This window comes from Ailuropoda melanoleuca, chromosome 10 (genome assembly GCF_002007445.2).
Source record: "Ailuropoda melanoleuca isolate Jingjing chromosome 10, ASM200744v2, whole genome shotgun sequence".
NCBI classification, from domain to species: Eukaryota; Metazoa; Chordata; class Mammalia; order Carnivora; family Ursidae; genus Ailuropoda; species Ailuropoda melanoleuca.
Window position 1 is genome coordinate 40,903,280 of NC_048227.1, and position 15,885 is coordinate 40,919,164.

Consider the following 15,885-nt stretch of genomic DNA (forward strand, 5'->3'; position numbering starts at 1 on the left):
TATTGCTCAGTAGCCATGTGCATAATGGAAAGCATAGGTCTAGACCAAGAGTCAGCAAACTTCTTCAGTAAAAGGCCTGATGATAAATATTTTAAGCTTTACAAACCACATATAGTCTGTCACATGTTCTTTTTCAACCATTCTTTAAAAATATAAAAACAGATTACACAGCAATGTGATCATACTTAAATGCTACTAAACTATACATTTAAAAATGTTAAAATGGTGTATTTTTAAAATACCAAATCACCATGTTGTGAACCTGAAATATACTATTGTATGTCAATTTTAATTCAATAAATAGATAATAAAAATCCAAAGACATTTGCACTGGGAGACAAAAATAGAATAAGTGAATTTTATGTTTTATATGAATTTTTATGAATTATATGTTTTATATATTAGACTACAGCAAAAAATTTTACATATATAAATGCCATTCTCAGCTCATGACCCCTACAAAAACAAGCCATTGGCCAGTTTGGGACTACAAGGACAGTCTAGCCCCTGCTCTAGGCAAATCCAACAGAGCTACCTAACAAGAAAGATAACCTGTGTGAGCTGAGGCATAAAAACATGTATTTTTGTGTGTGTGCACACACATATAGTCCATGTAATAACATTATTGCAAATTATACAGAATTAAGGCTAGTCTTCTAAGGATTATAAACAAAGTACAAAATACAGTGGAAACAGGAAAAATATCTAATATATACTATAAGTAGATTTTGAAATTACAGACACACACAAGCAGGTACCCCATGCTAGAAAAGACTATCATACATATTTTTTGTAAACATGAAATAGGAGGAACCCGGAACACCTGGGTGGCTAGTCAGTTAAGCGTCTGCCTTCAGTTCAGGTAATGATCCTGGAGTCCTGGGATCAAGTCCCCCATCGGGCTCCTTGCTCGGCAGGGAGTGTGCTTCTCCCTCTGCCTGCCGTTCCCTCTGTGCTCTCTCTCTCTCTCCCTGACAAATAAACAAATAAAATCTTAAAAAAAAAGAAAGAAAAAGAAATAAGAGGAACCCATATATTTATTTGCTCCTCTACCTACATGGGCCACTAATACGTTTAATACTGGAAAACGGACATTTCATTTAGAGTACTCCACAATTAAAAACCATTTCTATACAAATTTTCTTATTTAGACTTCAAATAAACCCTATGAAGTAGAAAACACAGCTATTTAATAAAAGATGGCACAGGGGTGCCTGGGTGGCTCAGTTAAGCTTCCAACTCGGTTTTGGCTCAGGTCATGATCTCATGGTCGTGGGACTGAGCCCCATGTCAGGGTCCACGCTCAGGGTGGAGTGTGCTTGAAATTCTCTCTCTCCCTCTGCCCTTCCCCCTGCTTGAACATTCTCTCTAAGTAAAAAAAAAATCTTCAAAAAAAAAAAAGATGGCATATATTACTACCAACTATGCACCTTATTCAAGCCAGTAAAGGATACAGACAGATCCAAAACTAAGTCTTCAACTTCTATCTCTGTGCTCTTTCTACTTTTCGGTACAGTTTTTCTAATATGACTTTCTTCCCTTCTCAATCCATTCAATGAACCAAAAGATCATGAAATATCTTTAGAGGAAAAGTATAAAAAATGAAAATTTCAATCTACAAAGCTACAGATCTCTCAAGAGCATAAAACACTGCCAACACTATTCATTTGCTCACTCAAATCGTTCACTATCTACTACGATAAGGACTTGCCGATTACCACTGATACAAAGGTACAAGAAGACAGACTTGCTCCCTGATCTTGTGAAGCTGACAATACAGTAGGCGATACAGAAGCAAAATAATTAGAAGGAAAAAAGTAACTTCTGATAATGAAAAGTGCTATGACAGAAATAGTGTGCTGTGATACAAGGAGACATCTCATTTCTGAAAGTATGATTTTACTGAAATGTAAGACATACAATTATTAAATCTTCTATTAAAAAAATGATTTCACTTGTCTCTGGGACTACAGTGGCATAGTGTTTAATCAATTCACCTATATAACTAATACAAATTTCTCACTGTTCTATTTTTAAGAAATTCTGTATTTCTATCTATGTAATTTGGCTTTACAATTAGGAAATAGTCCCTATTCTACAATGTTTTAGAATCTGCAAGAGATTCCTGTCAAAACTGCCACTGCTGCCCCAGGCCTTGGCCAGCCAAATCAAAACTCCCAGGCAATACCTCTTACTGCTAGCTCTATCCAGGTCTCATATTACACTCAATTTCAGAGATGCTTTGATCTAAATACTGTTGCTAGATACAATAAATAGCGAGCCAGTAACTATGGAATAAGTATAATAAAAAGAGGCCCCATACTCTATCACAACAGGGCTTTAAGTAAAATGGAATGGAGTGCCTGGCTGGTTCAGTCATTAGGCAGAAGACATTTTTTTTTTTCAAGATTTATTTATTTCAGAAACAGAGAGAGCCTGAGTGGAGGAGTAAATGGAGAGGGAGACTCTCAAGCACAGAGCCAGAAAAGGTCACAATCTCAGCCAAAACCAAGGGTCAGACACTTAAACCAACTGTGCCATCTAGGCGCCCTCAGCATACAACTCTTAATCTCAAGGTCATGAGTTCAAGCCCCATGTTGGGTGTGGAGACCAGTTAAAAAAATAAAAATAATAGGGGCCCCTGGGTGGCTCAGTAGGTTAAGCAACTGCCTTCGGCTCAGGTCATGATCCCAAGGTCTGGGGGTCAAGCCCCATGTCAGGCTAACAGCTCAGTGGGGAGTCTGCTTCTCCCTCTCTTCCCCCCACCTCCGGCTCATGCTCTCATACTGTCTAATAAATAAATATAATCTTTTAAAAGTAAATAAATAGATTAAGGAGGGCATGTGACATAATGAACACTGGTTATTATATAAGACTGATGAATCACAGACCTGTACCTCTGAAACCAATACTACATTATATGTTAATTAAAAATAATTTTTAAAGATATTAATTAATTAATTAATAAGTAAATAAATAAAATAGCATCTAGAGTTCATGGCTGTTAGTCTGCTATTCTAATTCCATGGGCTCCTAGGCCATTCTACAGCTCCCTGAGGCTCTTCTCACTCTATAAATCACAGAAAGTCCCTCTCCCATGCTATTGGCCTTAAATTCTATTGTGCAAAAGAAAGATTTTGCACTGGTCCAGAAAATAACTCACAGAAATATTTTTCCTCACAGAATAAAGTATCCTAAGACAGAGTACGTATTCAAATAAATACTTAAAGGGTCTCCTTTTCTTTGTGAAGCATGGTTCCATAAGAAATGAGATACTTCCATTATCAATTGAAATACCTTAGCTCAAATTACTGTAGCTAATCATTTAGAGGTCTGACAGTATTGAGAAGACATGGGGAAAGGGGTTTACAAATGCAGAGAAGGGAAAACAAAAGTAGGATGGTAGAATACAAACGACAAATTTTACAGACTTTGTTATTTTGCTCAAGGATTGCCATGATCACAGCCTGGATACTATGGAGATAGAAAGTAAAAAATATCCAGAATATGAAACTCATCAGATCAAAACTATGCCTCACTCCCAAATCCCCAGGCCATTTATAATAGTAAGTCTGGAGACGCTCCTCACCTTCTCACTCCTTCTCCACTCAGAGGTAGGTAATAAACCTAAGACACTGTTACAATGTTAAATATCTATTAATAAACTTTAAGACATTGTTACACAGCTATTATATATCAAGGCACCTGGGTGGCTCAGTCGGTTAAGTGTTCAACTCCTGATCTCAGCTCAGGTCTTGATCTCAGGGTCATGAGTTCAAGCCCTGCACTGGACTCCACACTGGGCATGGAGCCTACTTTAAAAAAAAAAACAAAACACAAACACATACACACCAACAACTTAACTTCCGCTAATCCTTACTACTAATTTAACAGATTCTAAACTTATTCTAATCTAAAAAATTAAATATAATTTTAACATTCTGAAAATAAGCAATGATGTTTTTATTTATCCCTCAAAAATATACATTCCTAGGGAGGAGGGCATGGAAAGGACACATTATCCAAACTGTCTATATCTGAATCTTTAACTGTATCCATCCTTATAGAATGAATACTCCTAGAAGCACACAAGGCAAACTTTATCATTTTATGTCTCTAAAATTTTACCAAGTATTAATATTAATTTCTTAGATTAGTTCATTTTTAAATTCAAAATAACATGCAAAAATAAACATATATAAAACATGTTTGTTATTTAACTATTTGCACTCACTATACGAAGCATTACTATAACTGCCTTTTTTTTTTTTTTTAAAGTAGGTTCCACACCCAGTGTGGAGCCCAATGCAGGGCTTAAACTCACAACCCTGATATCAAGACTGAGCTGAAATCAAGAGTCAGATGCTCAACTGACTGAGCTGATATACTGGAGCCCAGGCGCCCCAATATAACTGCTTTATAACCAAAAGAATAAAATCAAAACCACAATGATGGTAATGGTTACTTCCAGGTGATAAAAGCACTCTTTAATTTTATTTTCTTCTTTTCATTTATGTTATTTTCTGAACTTTGTTTCATGAAACTGTGTTACCTATAAAAATCCCCCCAAAAAAAGCTAGAAAATGCTAAGTTGAAAGGAAAGATCATTTACAACAAAGACAAATGAAAGAAAATATTTTGATATATTCCCTATTAAAAAAATAAAATGTAATTACTAAAAAGCATATCATATTGAAATAGTATCATTATATTCACCTAATATTAAAATCAAGTTCTACCTGCCCCACTCCATATCTTCATATGTATCTTTTAAGGTCACCACAAGCAAAATGCAGATGAAGATAACATGATACAAAAGGTGTAACCGCCACTTTGACATTCAAAAACTCCTCACAAAAATTAAGTGCAACCTATATCAACTTCAAAATAACATTTAAAAACTAAAATGTGGAAACAGCATCTCAAAGAAATATCTGCAGTCCCATTTTTATTGCAGCATTTTTCACAATAGCCAAGATACGGAAACAACCTAAAGGACTATCAACAGATGAATAAAGAAGATGTGCTATATAAGTACGATGGAATATTACTCAATCATGAGAAAGAAGGAAATTCTGCCATTTACAATAACACAGATGGACCTTGAGGACATTATGCTAAGTGAAATAAGTCAGTCAGAGGAAGACAAATACAATACAATATCACTTACATATGGAATCAAAAAAAAAAAAAAAAACCAAACTGATAGAGACAGAGACTAGAATGGCAGTCACCAGGCGCTGAGAAAGTAGAAATGGGGAGAAACTGGTCAAAGGGTACAAACTTCCAGTTACAAGACAAATAAGTTCTACAGGTCTAATCTACATCATAGTGATTATGGTAAATAATACCATACTATATACTTGAAAGTTGCTAAGACAACAGATCTCAAATATTCTCACACAAAAAAGAAATGGTCATTATGTGAAATGATGGTGGTGTTAGCTAACAGTAATCATCTTGCAATATGTAAATGTATCAAATCAACATGTTGTACTCCTTAAACTTCCACAATGTTATATGTCAATTATATCTCAATAAAGCTGGGAAAATAACTAACTATATAAATGCTATCTTAATTATTCTGAAACACCTTCGTTATTATGAAAAAATTAATAGGAAAAAGCTAATATTAATATCTGTTAAAATAATTACTTCAACTATTAGAACTTTTGCTGAATAAAAAATACACATAACAAAGCTATAAAAAATGATTACAAAAGAGAAAGAAGTTAAATGTTGCAGAAGCATAAAATTTATACTAATACATATTTTAAAGTGTAGGAATAGGAAACCTGAAGTTAAGCTTTGTTGTAAGAACATAACACCCTTATGAGTGTATAAAATTACAAAAAGTATTAGCAAAGATTATGAGAAAAACTATTCAAAGGAACAAAATATAGAACAAAATATTCAAAGGAACAAAATATCAGGGAGACTTGGTAATTTTTAGATTAGAAACTGACAACACATCTGTTAGTTTCAGAAGTGCTCAACAACCACTAAACACAAGGTGGTGGGCAGGAGACACCCCAAAAAGCACAACATTATCAAGAGAAAACACTTTCAAACTTAAATTTGGTATAGACTAACGTCAAACTAAAAGAACTGGGGGGGGGGCACCCAGCTGGCTCAGTAGGTGGAGCATGCAACTCTTGATCTCAGGATTCTGAGATGGAGCCCCACACTGGCTGCAGAGATTACCGAAAACTAAAATCTTTAAAAAAAAAAAAAAATAAGAACTCTGAAACCAATAAGAACTCTCATTTAGCAGAATGAGAGAAAATGAATTACATAACTAAGAATACTAGCAAAACAAAAATTATATGATATTTGAAACATGATTATTTTGCTGTTCAAGTCAGAAAATCACACTCCTAAGAGTACAAACCTTATCTAACAACAAAGCAGTATTCTTCAAGCATTAGTTATTTGTATAACTTTATTTAGAATTCTAACTTACCGAGTACCATCTGCTTTCCAGCTTACTTTATATGGCTTCTGCTCCAAAAGTTTAATATTTTGCTTGTCCATGGAAACAGGCTGTGCTCCAGGGAATCCAGACCTTAAAGAAGAACATTTTATTACTATTATGGCTGGCACCCATACAAAGCAATACGTCTTAAACCAATCTTACATCAGTCACACATTTATCACAACCTTCTCCCTATCATGAGATTAACGCCACCTGGAATATCAGCATTCCCAAGGATACTAACAAAACATTATCTTCTAGACATTTCAGACTCCAGTTAACAAGATTCTAATTGCCAATATATACTGTAACTATTGGGCTTTTGAAATATTAATATTCGTGACCTAATAGTAAAGTAGGTATGTTTACAGATCTTCTACTTCAGGAAGAAGTTTAAATCTTGCTTGCCTTAATTATCTTACATTATTCTAGACCCCATATTCCTCCATCATGACTCTACCAACTTGGCATAACTCCACAAGGTTGGCAAATTTCTGCTCAAAAGATACCCAGAAGTGACAAAACACGAGAAACACAGGTGGAGATTAAAGTACACTGGCAAGGGCTTAGCACAACACTAAAATCAATATTACTTCATCATCATTTTCATCTTTTAGTTAAAATTATTTCTGACTAACATTTGTAAGTCCCAGTCAAAAAGTTCTTTATATTAGGAATTTTTAACAATTATCAATTCTATTTCATCTGTTCTAGCTGTACAATTTTCTGCCACAGATGGCAATGACCAACAGAAATGACCACAGACCAAGACCTGACAGCAGAAGATTAGAGCAGTGAACTCTCCTGAATTCCCTCCCATGAAATGTCTGATAAATAGTTTCAAGTCATGGTAGGGGGCAAAATATAATTAAAGCTGATTCTCCTAGGTTTCAGAAAACTAGATGACAAAAAAACTGGAAAATGAGGTACATTCAAGTCTTCAAGTCCCACCTCTTCTCCCTTAGTAAAATGATATGGGCAAGCAAACATTAATCAGCAACAGAATCAAACACACACAAAAAATACTAGATAGTGACAAAAATAACTTTCTATTCCATTAGGAAGACATGCTTGAGTCATCTAATTTTGACTCAACTGTCTAGTAGTCTAATTTTTTTTGTTTTTGTTTTTTTCCTCAATTGTTGGTCTTGAGAAAAATCTGATAAACTCTTGCTTGATATCTTCATAAGCATTCTAGGTAAATATTCAATCTTCAAGGAACAAAGAAGCTAAGTCAATGTTTGCTTTAATGTTAAATGTTGCAGAGTACAAGTATGTTTTATTTAAAACTTGAAAATGTTTATTACCCTTCCCAGCCACAGAACTGATGACACTTCTGCTGTACCTCTCCTAACTTTGGTTGAGTTGTTACTTGAGTCACACCTTTAACAGTTACACCTTCCAGGAAAATAGCACCCTTAAGATAAAAGGAAAAGAAAAATATTTTGTTAGTGTTCAAAATCTATTTACAAAGACCAGACTGAGAGATAGATTTGCTTATTCTCACAAGTCTGCAAATATATGAAACAGGAATGGTCTGCTCCAGAAAGTTCTATAAACTCCCTCTGGGACTGTACACTTGCTTTCCTTAATCCATCATATGCTTTTCAATGTCTATATCATATTGTCAAAGCACTCCATGGACACTACTTATTAATGTCAGCAATAATAACTTACCTACCATTTACTCAGAGCTAGGCAGAGGATCTGACATTCTGCAAACATTTTCTCTAATCCTTGTAATAGCTCTAAAAAGTAGATTATATTTATTTTACAAATAAGTATATGAGACTGAATGTAATTTATTCAGGAGATAAAAATGGAATCTGAACCCAGGTCTACACTACACCATTCACTAATGATTCTAACTGGGGACAAAGAGAGGAGCTATACCACTGATACAGTATGGATTTTAAAGGGATAAACCCACAAAAGAGATACTTTCGCAAACTAGAATAAGAGTATATCAGTAGACAAAACGGCTAAATTATAGTCATTAGATGTAACAAACACTATTACTCATCACTGAATTTTTAATCTAAATTTTTTAACTCAGAACTACATAAAGTGTTTTATTGTATTTCATAGCAAGCCTATTCTTAAAATATCACAGAGAAGTGAAGCAGATGGAGAATTTATATATCAAATAAATAAAGAACACTCCTGGAAATTTTAAAGACTAAAAATACAGTCTAGATTCATGCTACAATTACTTTCAGATCCATAAAAGGGCTGGCATCGGTCTCAAGAAAAATCCATAAAACAACTCTAGCTGTTAATGTAATTAAGGAATAAAAAATATGGTCTACAAGCTGCAATGATGAACCTTCTGGCAAAGATTTGGCAACTCGAGCCACTTGGGAAGGAAAAAAAAAGAACACAGTATTTAGTCCACATACGTCCCTGTCAAATCTAGAAGAGTCCTGAGTCAATCCAGCAGACACTAGCTCTACTTTTTCCCCTAATTCTGAATTACTTTTTATAGTTATATGTCGTCAACTCTGTTTTCCTTAAAGAAGCATACTTTAAAGACTTCGTGAGCCAAAGGATTAAGGAGTACCATTTCTTTCATGTTACACCATCACCTCTTTTTACCAACCACTGAAATTTCTGCTTTAGAACCACCCAACTATTAAATATAATAACTAAAGAAAGAGAAAAAGAACCAGGTTCACAAGATATTTTTAGTATATTTAGTAACTGAGTTACTCAGATAACTGCAATAGCCTTATAAAGTTATATCCTGTATATACTAATTAAAAAGAGAAAGCGTTCAGAGTTCAATATTCAGCATCTTTATTCTGAAGGTACTAAAAGGATTTTTTTTTTAAGTTTTACATGAAGAAGTTTCACTCATGAGCATGTACTTCCTGAGGGAAGTTAAGAAATCAAAGATAATTTCTGAAAAGCAAAGGCAACTAGCATAAATTATTCCTAAAAAACATAAACACTACTTTTTTTAACAAGTAATGAAAAGGACTAAAACATTGGAATATGATCAACATTCAACCAAGTGCTTTCCCACAATATTACTACAGAAATATTTTAATAATTCTATGCAGCTGAACAAACTAAATATTTTTTAATTTAACAGAATAAATATTGAGCCTCAGTACATATTTAACAACTATTAAGTGTGTTTATAAAAGATAACTCCAACCATCTAGCAAATGCCTCTCATCTATTTAGATTTCTTCTTCCTTCATCTTTCCTACAACACATCCATTTCTTTCTTACTTGACCTTCCCCTAATTTCTTCTGCAGTAATTATTATTAAGTAAAAAATGGTAGAAATAAGCCCATTAAAAACAGTAAGCATGATGCACTTTATAGACAAATACTATTTAGTAACTTTTTTTTTTGAAGATTTTATTTATTTATCTCAGAGAGAGAGAGAAAGAGAGCACAAGCAGGGGGAGCAGCAGGCTGAGGGAGAGGCAGGCCCCCCGCTGAGCAAGGAGCCCGATGTGGGGCTCAATTCCAAGACTCTGGGGTCATGACCTGAGCTGAAGGCAGACACTTAACCAACTGAGCCACCCAGGCATCCCATCTATTTAGTAACTTTTCAACTGAATCTGCTGTTCACTGTCATTACAAGTTTCTTCTGACAAAAATATTTTATATTATTCAAAATTACATAGTAATTTCAAAAAGTATCACTAAATCTAAACAGCTATGTCTTAGGTCTAGAACTATTTTCAAACATACTATAATTGAGATTCAAAGTCAATGACATTTACTTTCACTTTTTTTTTTTTTAAGATTTTATTTATTTATCTGACAGAGAGGGAGCACAAGTAGGGGGAGCTGCAGGCAGAGGGAGAGGGAGAAACAGGCTCCCCACTGAGCAGGGAGCCCGATTAGGGGCTCGATCCCAGGACCCTGAGATCATGACCCAAGCCAAAGGCAGATGCTTTACCGACTGAGCCACCCAGGCGCCCCTTTACTTTCACTTTTTAACAAACTACCTTTTCAGTTTGTGGGAATAAAGAAATATCAAAAGTGAAAGGAAGATGACGTATGCTTAAGATGAAAGAGGTGTATTTCATTAACAGAAGTCGCACCAGGCTTAAAATAGAAATTCATATGGCTACTACAAAAAGGACAAAAGGAATCAGTGATCAGTTAAAGGGAAACTGAGAAAACAGTTACAGAAGATGGGGGGAGCAAATTATATGTAAAAGGTGTGTGTGTAAATAGAATGAGTGAGCAAGTATGTATGTTATGTGTAACAAGGATATTTTAGTAATGAAAAAAATGCATTAACAGTTTTATTCAAAGAGATGATCCCAGACATCGATTCAAAGGAGCAAGCAACATAACTATAAGTCATACTCCTCCAAATCAGTAATAGCATGTACTCAAAAGATGAGGAAAGGTGTCAGGAATGTGGAGGCCAAGCACAGGACATGTGCAGCTGTCAAAAACCCAAATGGAACTACCTGAATTCACTACAAGGAGTCCATTACTTCAAATCATAGCCATATCAATATGAGTCAGAACAGGGGAACTCTAACAAAAAGCCTCAAACCAAAGTAAGTTCATTGTGTTGAGATGGAGCTATAAAAATTAGTCACCCTTGGACTGCCTCTGTTAACTATCTTCAACTCAGAAGGAAATAACAGAAAAATGAAAGTTTTCCAACCACTAATTTGCCAATTACTTATATCTATACTTCTCATGCCTGTCAACCATACTGCTGACAACACCCAAAATCAAGTCACCAGTCGTCTTTCCTCTCTGACAGTCCTATCCTCACTGCTTTGGAGCCCCTTCTCTTTGGTTCATCTTATTACCAATCACCTTCCCAAAGAGTTTCAATATAAACCCTGGAATCTCTTTTTTCATAAATAACCTTCCCTATTAGCTCAAACTTTTTCATGAATACCCCATCCCCCGTGTCCTAACTAAGAGCTAACTCTCCACCAAGGAGACCACTTCTTTTGTAAGTAAAAGCTGCTCATTCTCCCACTGCCCAAGTCCCATGGTGGGTCGTGTAAACCATTCTCCTGTATCTTCACTTGCTCTCCTGGCCTCTTTCAAAAGTTCCTCCTCCATTTCCATTTAGACTAACTCCATTCAGCTATATCACTCGACTGTGGTAGAGGAGACATCCACTGTGGTTGGTGGCACAACAGCTCTCATTAAGAGCTGCCCTCTCATCCACGAAGATGGGACCCTAACAGCCATGTTATATGACATTACAAGATAACGTCCCACCCCAGCCAAAGCTGTCTGGAGCATAAGCAAACCACTAACTCAGTCTGAAGCGACTAGATTCTCTCTTCTGCTAACTTGGCATTAGGATTCAGAGAGTCACTGCATGTGGCTAAAATTACAACATGTAAGCTCAGAAGATACAGGATAATTATAAGCTCTCAGATAAACAAGGAATAACAAAGAGCCAGTCTTGAAAGACAAAGCTAGTGAGATATATGACACAAAAGGAGAGAAACAGAAATAGGAGAGAAAAGCAAAGATGAGAAAATAAGAAGAAAGAGCAGAAACTAGGTTCTAAATAGCTTTCCAGGCCCAGGCTCCAGTCTCTTCCTGAGATCTGGCTATATTCTGGGTTTGAGTCCTACTCAGGCTCTCACAGTAATTTCCTCTTATTATTTAAGCTAGTTGGAGTTAATTTCTGCTGCTTGCAACCAGAGAGTCTAAAGTAGTAAAACACTATTCTTCGTGTACTGACCTCTGGTCATTGCCCCACATCCATCTAGAACAGTATTTCTCACTGTGCTAACTTCTATCATTACACTGGTAACATCGACATCCATCAGGTAATCTGACACATCAAATGACTTATGCTTCACAGTTCAGTAATTTCATTTTCAACGACCATCACCTTTGCTTAACTTGAACAACCTGCCACATGGCCATACCATCAACATTCCACGCTGCTCTACCTTTTGATTCATCAATTCAACTCACGCTGATTGAGAAACCACAATACTCGAAAGCCAACATACCACTCTTTGACCTCTTTCATTAAACAGCTTAACTCTTTTACCCTAACTATGCTCTAACAATCCCTTCACCCCTCTTTTTTCACAGGCTAACAGCCCCCAACCTGACCTTACTTCCTATTCAGCCTAGACTCTAGGGCTGATTACTTCAATTATTCTTTGCCTGATATCCACAGAACTCCTCAAACTTTTGTCCTTCCATCACAGCCATACTAAGTATACCCAACCTTGTATCAACCTACCATTCGTCTTCTCTACTCCCACACATATGCAGCTGAAATTCACTGAGGAAAAAATCACAATCTCAGTGCAATGGATGAGGTTGCCCTCCACTTACTGAAGACCCATTTCTCCATCTGCTTTTGAACTCCATTTCCTTTCACTTCCTCAGACATCGCTGTATCATTTATTCCCCAACCTTTATTTCCAAGGTCACTGATTCTACTAGCCACTTATCCACAAGCAATAAATATTCTGGAGTTCATTCCATACCAAAAAGCCTTTTCTGACTATATATGCATCAAGCAATTAACCTCACTCTCCCTTTTTGATCATAACTAAACTACTTGAATGAACATTTGGTACTAGTGTGCAGAAAAAAGTTAACATAGCAGGACTGCGTACAAGGTTGGCCCCGACTGGCATCTGGGAACAAGATTCATGGAATGCTCTTAGTCAACTGATAAAGGTGATTCACCATGCCTAGACTATTTGTACAAACAATAAAGCTCATGCTGAACAAATGCCTTCCTTCTGGGATCTGGAAAATTTTGGTATACACTATGCAGAGGCTGCCTACGAGACCAGCCTTCAGTAAAAACCTGGGCACTAAGACTCTAATGAGCTTCCCTAGGCAGGAACATCACACATGCTGCTGTATCTTCATTGCTGCTGAGATAGTGAGCTCTGTATAACCTCTCATCGGAAGTAGAGAGCATAAGAAAGCGTACATATAGAATCCACCAGACTCCACTTGTCTTTTTTCCCTTATGATCCAGTTGTATATCTTTAGTACAACACTGTAATAAATCTTGGCTGTGAGTACAACTATATGCTGAGTCCTAGTGAATCTCCAAAAGCAGGGGTGGTAGTGAGGGCCCCCAATTCTGCCATTTTCTCACCTCCCATTAGCTTCTTAAAATCACTAATCTAACCTGGCCCTACTGCATTACAGAAAACATGATCCTTGCACATGTCCCCTCTGTGACATTTAAATTACTGTTAAGTCATTCATATAAATCACTACCTAACTCTAAACTATTTTTCAAATTTCTTTGTCCTTTTGTGCTGCATCCAGGAAGCATTTCCTAGCTAAATCTTCCAGCTTGATAATTTCCTCTATGGCTAACTTCATTCTATTATCCAACCCACCTAACTGGGTTGTTGGATTTTTTAATTATCATTTCCAAGATCTCTAATTGGTTCTTTTTCATAATAGTCTGTCACTATTGTATGGATTGATATCTTCTCTCCTCTTGCAAAGAAATATTCTGTTTGCTCTGTATAAAGTGTTTCTTCCGGAATTACCTAAAAAGAATGAAGTAGTTAAAAATATACTAAGAAAAGGTACCCATGTTAAAAAAGGGGAGGGGGAAGCTGCAGAAAAATACATTTACATTAAAAAGGAGTGGAGAGAGTAAGGTCAAAATTGAACATACATATGTAAATGCATAGAAAAATAAGTATCTAGAAGAACTACCAAAAAGTAGAGAGCAGTTGCAGTGGGAATGAAAAGACCTTCACTTTTTACTCTATATACTTCTAGATGTTTGTATTTTTATTTGATCTTTATGTCATTTGTGTACACTTTTAAATTAAGTAAATCGGAAGAAATTCTTCCATGATGACAAAATGCCAGTAGTAAGACAAAAGTTGAAGAATTACAAGTAGTTTCTTTTCAAATTTTCTTTAAGTATACTACTTTTAAGTAAAAAATATATTTAACAATTTTAGAATTTACGAGTTATGATTTGAAAAGAGGAAAAAACTACCTAACCACTTTGAAATCAAACCTACCTGCTTTCTCCAAAACACGAGAAGGAAAGATTTCTCCTTTTGGCAATGGCAGGCTAGCTTACTGAGATCAATTCTGCAGCCACGAGAAAAAGCTAGACAAAATGTTAAAAGCACCTGTTTGAAGACGCTGGAGAAGTAGAACGGTAGTAAAGGCTTGAAGGGCAAGAACTCAGAAGGAAAGGAACCCAGAGAGGTGAGCTACACATCTGGTACAGATTCGTCTACAGGCACTGTTTACAAAACGGCAGGTAAGAGGCGAAAAGGGCTGAACACAGCTTTCAGCAATATCACAGGAATAGGTAAACAAAAACTGGAGTTTCAGGCCACTAAGGAGGAAGGGTCCTATTTATTTCTCCAGGCTTTCAGTTAGGATCCCCAAAGGCTACACTCTCTAGGAATTAAGCTGAACCAAAAAGAGACCAGCCCCCCAAAACTGAAGACTGGTTTCTAAACAATTCAATCCTTGACTGAGTTAAGATGTCCTACTCTTAACCCTGCATAGGAACAAAAGTAAATGTTCTCTGAAGGAAGAAAACATGATGCAGAGTCTCAAATCATTGCCACAATTTTTCATACATAACGTCTAATAAGCAGAAATACGCAAGTATGCCAAAAAAGAAACAACTGACTAGAAATCAAAAGGACATGAAAAGAAAAACTAAAGATCCAGAAGAGATCCACATCAATTAGTTATCTGACCCAAGCTTTAAAATAACTGGGATTAATAAATTTAAAAACCTAAATGACAAGGTGAAGAATTCTAACAAAGAACTAAAAACTATTTTAAAACTCAAATGAAAATTCCAAAAGTGAAATAACTGAAATGATATACTTAATGGATAAATTTAACAGCAGCTTAGACAAAGCTAAAGTGGGATTAGTAAACTGGAAGACAGGTTAAGAAGAAAAGATCCACATTGAAAAATGAAAAAAAAGGGTAGAAAATATAGAAAAGAATATAAGAGACACTAGGAGAAGGGGGGGAAAAGTCTATTAGGTGAATCCCAGAAGAGAAAAAGAATGGATATGAACCAGTATTTGAAGAGATAATGGCTGAGAATTTTCTAAAACTAACAACAAATCCAACCATAGATTCAAGAATCACTATAAATAGAAAGCAGAATAAACACAAAGAAAACTCCAAGTAGAAACATGATAGTAAAATTTTTGAAAATCAAAAACAACAAGAAATTAGCTTCAAAGAAGCAACCTCTTAATAGAAATGGATTATGGAATGATATCTTCAAAGTGCCAACCCAAAATTCTATACCCAGAACATTCTTCAAAATGATGTCAAGAAAAAGACATTTTTACAAAAATACTGAGAGAATGTGTTGCAGCAGACCCACAATAAAGAAAATACTAAAGAGAACTCTTTGGTTAGGAAAAAAAACTATCCAAATGGAACCACAAAAATACGTGAAA

General features: G+C 35.7%; 1 protein-coding gene across 1 annotated transcript in view; it reads right to left on the reverse strand.

Annotated features, from left to right (window-relative positions):
- The window catches only part of RNGTT (RNA guanylyltransferase and 5'-phosphatase), a 313,058-nt gene that overhangs the window by 268,128 nt on the left and 29,045 nt on the right, over positions 1 to 15,885 (reverse strand). The window contains exons 7-8 of the mRNA XM_002922658.4: positions 7,783 to 7,892; positions 6,464 to 6,565 (exon numbers count right to left, since the gene is read on the reverse strand). Coding sequence (XP_002922704.1) covers positions 6,464 to 6,565; positions 7,783 to 7,892 — 212 coding nt within the window. The remainder of the gene's footprint in view (positions 1 to 6,463; positions 6,566 to 7,782; positions 7,893 to 15,885) is intronic.